Source organism: Neltuma alba, unplaced genomic scaffold, assembly GCF_004799145.2.
Source record: "Neltuma alba isolate B1F8T4 unplaced genomic scaffold, ASM479914v2 tig00003244_pilon, whole genome shotgun sequence".
NCBI classification, from domain to species: domain Eukaryota; kingdom Viridiplantae; phylum Streptophyta; class Magnoliopsida; order Fabales; family Fabaceae; genus Neltuma; species Neltuma alba.
This window is the reverse complement of record NW_021633204.1, coordinates 52,355-61,169: the sequence shown is the minus strand read 5'-3', so window position 1 is coordinate 61,169 and position 8,815 is coordinate 52,355. Positions and strand designations below refer to the sequence as shown.

Here is an 8,815-nt window from a genome sequence, read left to right as displayed (position 1 = left end):
TATATGCCATCATTTCATTCGTCTGTTTTGAATCAGAATGGGCACCAATACTCATATTGACCATGGGTTTTGTAGTATGCCAATATTATAATGTACTCTCTATTTCTGATCTCTGAAGTATATTCTGACCATGAAAATTATACAGGCTAGGATATTGAGAAGGCTTTGGATGGGTTTACTCGTGCAGTTCAACTTGATCCTGAAAATGGGGAAGCTTGGAATAACATTGCTTGCTTGTATGTATTTCTGGCTTACATCTCTTATTGAGAAATAAGAAAAGCATTGGTTTGTTTTGCTGTTTCAACTAATATACCTGCAAATGCACACCAATCTATGAATGAGATAGTAACTTTTCTATTATTTTTCCTTTTGTAATCTATATAAATGTTTGCTGCATGAGGGTGCTCCTTGATAAGGTAGCCCCTTCTTCCCACAAAACCCTTTGGGACCGCAAAATCATCTGTTTCACCTTGCAAAGAGATAGGATCTAACTTGTTTAAAATGGCAAAGAGTTTGTGGTGGAGCCCTACCTTGGGTAGCCGTATGTAATTTTTGCAGTACTTTAGTGACATTGTTCTTCTCCCTCACATGCCAATTAAGGTTGGGGGTTCCCCATGCTTGCTTAGATCTCCATCTGTGAGAAATTCTAATCATTCTCTTTTCAGGTCCTCCTTTTACCTGGGTATCACAGTTTATGATTGTATTTGATGTTCCACTCGTTATATTCATTCATCATCAAGTAGATTTTTTTCCCCTTCTACCTTTGACATAATATTTGCAATTTTACCTATCATGCAGGCATATGATCAAGAAAAGGAGTAAAGAATCCTTCATTGCCTTTAAAGAAGCCCTGAAGTTCAAGTTCCGTCTTTGACTTCAATTCTCTCATATGTGCTGCAATATTTTTGGATACACATGCATGCGGACATCTAAAATTTGTATACATTGTCACTAGCTCTTTGGAAATTAGAGGTATATAATGAAATAATTTTTATTGACCCTTGATGACAGGCGAAATAGCTGGCAACTCTGGGAGAACTACAGCCATGTAGCAGTTGATGTGGGTAATATCAGTCAGGTTTCCACTCGCTTTCCTTTTTCTCATTTTTGTTCACCAACAAAAGTCTCAGTGGATACTTATGAGTCTGCTATGTGACTTAAGATGCGAGTGCAAAGGTTATGCGAACACTGTTTCAATACCTGATCACTTTCTCATCCTATTTTTCAGTGAATTTGACTGGCAATTATATTTAGTTACTTAAAAACTTTTTTATGTACAAAAATAACTCAATGGTTCTTCACACTTGACCTGGAGACAATCCTGCCAGATGGTTATCAGCTTAATGCCTTGTATGCATTTCTTTGCTACTTAGCTTCTAAATTTTAGTGGGCTCATGCTCATGCCCTATAAACCTATTAAGCTTGAGTGCCAGGCAATTGTCTGTTTGAAAACTTGAGAGGCATGTGGTAATCATATGTTGGCAGTGACATTACTGTCCTTCTGTATATTACTCTAGCCATTTATATTTGCTCAAATTTGCAGAGTGAACTTATGGAAGCCCTGATAGCTTCACTGACTTTAATAAGAGCTAGTCATATAACGCTACTGAGCCGAGACAGCTGAATTTAGGGAGAATAGTAGGGAACCAATATTATGAGTGTGCTTGTACATAAAGATTCAGTGACCTCATAAGACACATACCATTTACTTTGTCAACCAAAAGCATTGTTTTCGTTGATTCTTTATCACTCATCAAGTTTGATAATTTTTTAGGCTTTGGAAGGGGAACAAATGGTTTTGGACATTAGCAATAACAAAAGAGTGGATACAGAATTATTGGAGAGAATTATGGGAGAGGTGGAAAGAAGGGTTTCAGTAAGTCATTCCGTTTCTCCTGTGACACCTAATAATCAGCATAATGGACATCGAGATGATTCTGAATCAGAGATTTACGAGCAAGGATCTGATGTATCTACTGAAGGAAGATCACGGGAAACTGAGCAATTAGTGTTGCTACTTGGAAAGGTTTTACAGCAGGTACAAAATTCCCCTCATGTTGGTGTTTCTTCTCATTGATGAAGAGAAGCACCATTCTTTCCAGCAATCCTCCCTTCACTGACAAAATAGTGGCATGCATTTTGGGTTGCTTCTCTGATTAATTATAGTTAGCAGGCTGTAAATAGCAATCAGTGCATCCTAATTCTAGCTGCTTAAAAATGTTTCTATCTTCTGTTGATTTCCTTTATGATAGAAAAGTAAGCTATGTAGCTCATAGAAGTCTGCAGATCCTGATTTTAACATTTCTTATTCTGATGTAGATAGTCAAAAGTGGGAGTGGATCAACAGCTGATGTCTGGGGCTTATATGCTCGCTGGCACAGAATTAAAGGAGATCTTTTAATGTGTTCTGAAGCGCTCTTAAGGCAAGTCAGATCACTACAGGTATCTCTCGTAACGTTCAAACTCAATATTTAATCAATGTTTGTTTTCCTCAACTCGGTATTTTCCTGTAGGGAAAAGGCTTAGAGCATTATAAGTCAGGAATTTAAGTTGATGCATAACATGGAAAGAGAGCCGCACACCTCTATGCCATGACTGAGAATTCATGCAGTTATCTCGATATTATAGGGGGAGAAATAAGTGTTCGATTATGATATTTTTTATCCAATCATGATATGTTTCCTTGAGACGCGGTTGACTTACATGCATAATGGAAAAGTAATGCCCCTCTTTTTTGCATGCCAAGTAATTTGTGTCCTGCCTTGTTCATGTTCAGTGGAGAGTAACCACTTTCTCCAATCCTTTTCACATGTTATTAACGCTGAAATTGTATCTGGAGTTTCTTCATGAGAGCTTTTCGTAAGTGTTAAGCCTATTTGTCCTAATGATTATAATTCTACTGTTACATGATTGTATATTGTATCAGGGATCTGACACATGGAAAGACAGAAATCGTTTTGAGAAGTTAGCTAATGCATCTTTGGAACTTTGCAAGTTGTACATGGAAATCTCCTCATCTACAAACAGCCGTAAAGAATTGTTTACGGCTGAGATGCACCTAAAGAACATCATTAAACAGGCGAGTCATTCAGTGAGTGTTTTCAGTGGGGAAAATCTTGAAATAATGAGTGTCTGTTTTATTTTCATTATTTCGCATTCTGTTTTAATGTTTTCTTTAGCCAAATTCTTGTATACTGATTTTCATTTCATTTTGTTGATCCCTCGGCCCATGCTGTAAGATTTTTTGATTTATTACTTATGATCCCAGGCACAGAGGTTCTCTGACACAGAAGAGTTTAGGGATCTTCAGGCTTGCTATGACGAAGTAAAAATCAAACTCCAATCGTTCAATGCCTAATTACTACCACTCTCAGATGCAGAGCTTCTCTGGTACACGAGTTCAGGTGTCTCCAGGCTTGCCATGAAATGAAAATCAAACTGCTATCATAGAAATGGCGAGCTAAAATCTTATCGAAGGCATTGTTGAGTCCGAAATACGAAGTTCTAATGTCGAGCTTTCTGTTATCGCTGAAGTTCGTTCCACTGAATCTGCAAGGGTATATTGAAAACGGATGCGCGCGAAGGTCCGTCAACAGAGGTCAAAGGCTTAGTTTCAGCCGGAAGAGGCGGCAGGGATATGACTGGAATTATGAGAATCTGCGGCTTTGTATGGATGGTTATGTTGCGTAACATGTTTGATTTTTATTTTGATTCTAAATATAAGATCTTAATTTATTTTGTTTTTTATATTTATATATTTTTTAAAATAGTTTTTTTAATAATAGTAATTTTAGTCAATATATTCGACTAATAAAATTATTTCAAAAAAATAATACTTATTATAAATAATTAATTTAATTTATTTTTTTAATTTATTTAAATTAATTAATTAACTTTCATATTTAAGACATGAGATAGTACATTCTTTAAAATACTGCCGCTGATGGGAAAGGAAACAATCAAACCAAATTGAAATAACGTTTGATGGATAACCAAGAGCCACCTTTATTTTCTCAAAGTAGGAATGGGACATGGGCATTTATTTAATGAAATCTAAATCATTTGGAATCTAATTTGAATAGTTTAGATTAAAATTTTTTAAACTACAATTTTTTGATAATATATTTTCTTTTTTAAGAAATAACAATTATAAGATTGTTTTTATTTTTAAGTTCTATTAAACATAAAAAAAATTAATTAAATCAGAATCATTCAAAATTCAAATCAACGTCTAAGAAAAACGATCAAGCGAAACAATCCGTTTGCGCTCGTTTTCCCTTCGTGGATCTCAACCTCCGCAAGTATAACGGCATCGTAAAATCGTATAAATTCATCAGGACTACCGTGCCTTCCCTTTTCTGGCTCTTGCCTGCCTATTAAAAGTACTACTTTAAATATTTTGAAAAACAACGTATTAACTTGTCAAACAAACATCATGATTGAACGCAGCAAATAGAATGTGGGAAATATACAAAAGACAAACTCAACATGCTGATTACATTATATGAGCAATTCAGCGTAATCATAAGCCCACAAGATCTGATGAATTATCCAGTAAAAATTCTATATATAAATATGTCAGCTTGTCCCATAAATAGATCTACAGCCTACTTTTAAAGGATCACTCCGGCTAATAGGCAAAGAACTGCGGGTATGGCCTACCCTAAACACCTATATTTAAACTAACTTGAATCTTACCTAAGCAGGTCAACGGCAATTAACATAGCGGTCCTAAGGATCTACCCTGATGCATAACCAAACTTCACTGTAAGGCCAGTCCAACGTATTAACAATTTGCAGCATAGTGCAGGTCAGATGAAGCTTTTAATGAACTTGGTGGTCGGAAAAGCTCTTTCATGATCAGATAGTCGACGCTGTACAATATCTAACCCTACCAATCTAAAGCGTAATAAGAAAACATATGGTGGTTAAAATCCTATATCCTAAACTAGATACTTCAAAGTAGAGCTACTTCGTCGCCAGCATTCCATATACATGATTTGATAACTCGGCCATCTGCTTCTCCATCTTGTCTTTCCATTTAAACAAGTCCGTAAGCATCTCCTGTGAGGAAAGAATACGCTAAATCAACATTGAACTAGGAAAAAAGAAGTGCCTCATACATGATTGCACATGATATGCGCATGCAAACATTACCTGAAACAACATCACCGAGTTGTCAAGGTCTGATTTTGAATTAACAGTGATAGAAGAATCTGGAGTCACATTAGGTTGATCTTCCTCTTGAATGTTGGGCAACATTTCCAGCAACTCACTAGATTATTATCACAAGCAAAAAATAAGGAATATCAGAACGCAAGTGGCCGTTTCCCCCATTATGCTAGTTTTTCTTTTAGTTCTCAAATGGAAGCAGCAAAGAAGAGGATAGGGGAGAATTTGACTTTGCATGCATTACCTCTTCATGTTAGTCACATTGTCATTGAGCAGCTGACTAGGTAGGGCTGAGTTAGGATCTTGCAGGGCAACTCCTTGCTCAAGATTAATCAGCTCTGTACTCCCAAACCATGGTATAAGCTCATCATCTCCCTGAATATTCTCTAGATTGGTGCTTTCAAGCCAATCTTCCCATCTTTCTAAAGGAGGATTGGTCGTGCCTTCCCTTGATGCTTTCAGATCACTCAATTTATTTGTTATTTCCACAAGCTGTTGCTCAACTTTACCTTTCCAAATCACCAAATCACCATACATGCCCTGCAATATATAAAACTTCATTAAACTATGATCACAAACATGAAAAATTTAACCAACTGAAAACATATTTATCATGGCAGCTTTCACATAAAATTCTCAAGGGGTGAGAAATGAAGCTATGTCTAGGAACCTGTACACCCTTCAAAGAAGTCAAAATCCCAGTTAGGCGTTGCTCAGTCATAGCTTTCCACTTTACTAATTCCTTGTGTGTCTCCTGCCAGTAAAGATATGACATGAGATATCATCGCGCGATATTAGAAACATTAGACCATTAAATAATTAAATCAATAAAGTGGATAAACATTCACTTAATCATTCAGCATTCACCTCCATCATATGACTTTCATTTTTCTCTCGGTTCTTGATTATGAGCTCCTGCATATCTCTGCCAACACAACAGCATTTAAGATGCATATATAATAATAAGCATACAAGAACATCTTGATACACAAGTTTCAAACTTCAATACTTCTTCATTTTGGCCATTTCTGTTTGAAGCAGTTTCAATTCGCCAGAAGAATCTGAAATCTGAGGGGGGCTGCCTGCTTTAAATGTAGATGGTGGAATCCAGTATGGGTCCTGCACCCCAGCATCCTGGCGGACCTTATCCAGGTTAGCACTCTCCAACCAATATTCCATGATTCCTTTAGTGTTAAACCACCGCCTAAAACGCTCAGTCCCACCAGGTGCCACTTTACCATCAATGTGCTTCAGTAAATGGTCCAATAGTCCAGTGTCGCCAATGTGTTTACGGGCAGCTGTCCGTAGTGCAGGTCGGGAGATTGGGTTGGCAAATGTTGCACCTTTAGCCTTCAAGACCTCCCACATGCTTTGCTCAGCAAGCTTATATCTACAGTAGATGATCACCTAAGTTTACCACATTGTATTATTAAAGAGAGAGCAGAGATAGAAAGAACCTCACATGCATTCTTTACCTCTCAGATGACCATCTGTCTCTACTCTCATGCTTCTTTGTCTTGAGCTTGCTGCTAGTTTGCGTCTGCTTCTCACCTAATCCTGCTTTTATCTCTCTAAGCTGACTTAGGCTAAGTCGCTTTCTTTTCTTAAACACTGGTATAAACAAAGTTTCAGTCTTAATAGTTTGTTCATCGGCATCTTTCAACTCTTTTGGAATTTCTGAAAAAAGTTGACTTCCATTTTCCTCAGGCTGGCCAATGAACGTAACTTGATGACAACAGTTATCCATCCCTGCAACTCTTTCATAAACTACACACAATCCAGGTTCTCTTTCAGTTTCTCACAACAGCACAGTTCTCAAGCACACAAATCTTAAGCGCAGTAAGCTGCAAAAAGCATGAATTAACAGTAAGCTTGACAGGTTAAAAAAGGGGTTCTATATGGTAATGAAGGTAGTTTCACAATGATAATATGTCCTAAAGGAAAAAAACGGCCTCCTGGCTGATGGTAGATATGGGGAACAGCTGAGGAAGTTGATGGGATATTTTAACACATCGGTCATAAGGTTCATTGAATGGCAATATACATACTCATAATCATATAAATCACATATTCAGCAGCAGGACAATACCATAAATTTCAACTTTCAACATGCTACAGCTATGCTTTTTCTTTCTTTTTGGATATGCCACACTATGATTATAACTTGGGTCATCAAAGGTAGTCAAGACATAATGAGGGGGTGAAAAGAAACCAAACAGAAAATGTCCATCAACAGTAAGAATAGTATTGTAGCTGCCTTCCTTTCCCTGTTTCCCTACATTATTGATCCCCTAAAGAAATTTAAAAAAATCTACCCCGGATGCTCAGAGAATCATGTACTTTTTCACGATTATGGGTTTAACATTATAATACAGTTCAACTAGGCTAAAGTGAACGAAGGGTAATCAGGCATAACAAGAAGAATTAACAGAAAGGGGAATAATAAAAAGTCGAAATATTAAGCAATCAAAATTTCATACATAACAAGTATGACAAACTAGTAATACATAAGTGATGGAACACGCCCATGCAGAGAAAACGTATTCGCAACAGAACTCCCTCAAATGAAGCATCAAGAAGCAACCGCATGATTTATATATATATATATATATATATATATATATATAAAAGTGCCAGAACGGGATTTTTAACTATTTTATCATGGAAGCAAAACGCTAAATGTACTACTAGTTGTGACACGCTACTCCACAATCAAACAGTGATGCAAGCAAGACCGTCCAAGGCGCCAAGCGATCAGTCAAGCGAAACGCAAACAATTAGAAAAAGAGGGCTTGGTTGAACCAAGGCAGATTGGCTTAAGAAGTAAGACGTAAACAAGATGAAACCCCTCAAAAAAAATTTAACTAAATGTATTATTCAGTATATAGACAATGCGATATATTATCAGCCACTAAAAACCCCCCAGTCCAGAATTCTGGCAGCAATCAAGCAATGCCGCCACTTGAAACATAAGGAAAGTACTAAATGGGAATTGTGGGCGTGAAAAGAGATAGTAGTCAAGGAATTCAAGGGGGGAAGAGCAAAAGAAGAGGGTCGCCGTACCATTCGGTGCATCAGCGAGACATTGCGCCGCGAGACAGAGCAGATAAAGGAGAGGGCGCTCGAGAGGGAGGAAAACAGTAAGACCCGAACACTGGAGGAGGGCCAAATAACGTCAAAAGAAAATAAAGGCGAACAGCGCAATACAAAACCCTAACCGCCAAACCCCCCTCAAAACCCTCCAAAATTATTATTAATAAATTAAATATTGTAATTTTAGTAATTTTAATGTCGGGGCCCACACATTCTTTTCCCTAATTTGGCACGCGCGCAATTATTCCTCCAAGACCCCCGTCCTTCTCCTTCTCCTCCGCTTCATCGTTTCGTCAAACCACGAAGCCAAGCCTGTATTAAAGTTGGCATTATTCAAAAATAAAATAATCGTCCCTCCAAATTCCTTTTTTGCCCGCAATAATTCCCTTAAATGACTGACGAACCCCCAGTATTTTTTTAAATAGAAAGTTCAAAACCGACAAATCTATTTTCTCCATTTGATTATACAATCCCCACAATCATTCAACCCTCTCGTTATTGGTTTAAGGCTAACTTTTAGGCATCGGACCAAAAACAAAATTATTTTTTC

The 8,815-nt window shown here is 37.3% G+C and overlaps 2 protein-coding genes across 2 annotated transcripts; one reads left to right on the top strand and one right to left on the bottom strand.

Annotated features, from left to right (window-relative positions):
• Window positions 1–150: 150 nt before the first annotated feature.
• LOC114741044 (tetratricopeptide repeat protein 27 homolog) lies at window positions 151–3,681 on the top strand (the record flags this gene model as incomplete). The annotated part of the gene is made up of 7 exons (XM_028929306.1): window positions 151–236; window positions 799–861; window positions 1,012–1,078; window positions 1,775–2,038; window positions 2,320–2,442; window positions 2,927–3,079; window positions 3,269–3,681. Coding segments are annotated over 7 exons (846 nt in total), but the record flags the coding sequence as incomplete, so codon positions are not given.
• Window positions 3,682–4,474: 793 nt separating this feature from the next.
• Window positions 4,475–8,318, bottom strand: LOC114741045 (protein DYAD-like). Its single transcript, XM_028929307.1, has 8 exons — window positions 8,236–8,318; window positions 6,648–7,016; window positions 6,182–6,562; window positions 6,040–6,097; window positions 5,843–5,926; window positions 5,417–5,712; window positions 5,158–5,275; window positions 4,475–5,064 (listed from the first exon to the last, which is right to left on the bottom strand). The coding sequence occupies exons 2-8, from the start codon at window positions 6,917–6,919 to the stop codon at window positions 4,969–4,971; spliced, it is 1,305 nt and encodes a 434-aa protein (XP_028785140.1). The 5' UTR covers window positions 6,920–7,016; window positions 8,236–8,318; the 3' UTR covers window positions 4,475–4,968.
• Between the last annotated feature and the right edge of the window lie 497 nt (window positions 8,319–8,815).

Coding starts and splice junctions, on each gene's coding strand:
- LOC114741045 (XM_028929307.1), bottom strand. CDS start 6,919: ATGGATAACTGTTGTCATCAAGTTACGTTCATTGGCCAGCCTGAGGAA. Junction 5,927..6,039: donor ATGAAAGTCATATGATGGAG/GTGAATGCTGAA, acceptor CTTTACTGGCAG/GAGACACACAAGGAATTAGT. Junction 5,713..5,842: donor CTTCTTTGAAGGGTGTACAG/GTTCCTAGACAT, acceptor TATATATTGCAG/GGCATGTATGGTGATTTGGT.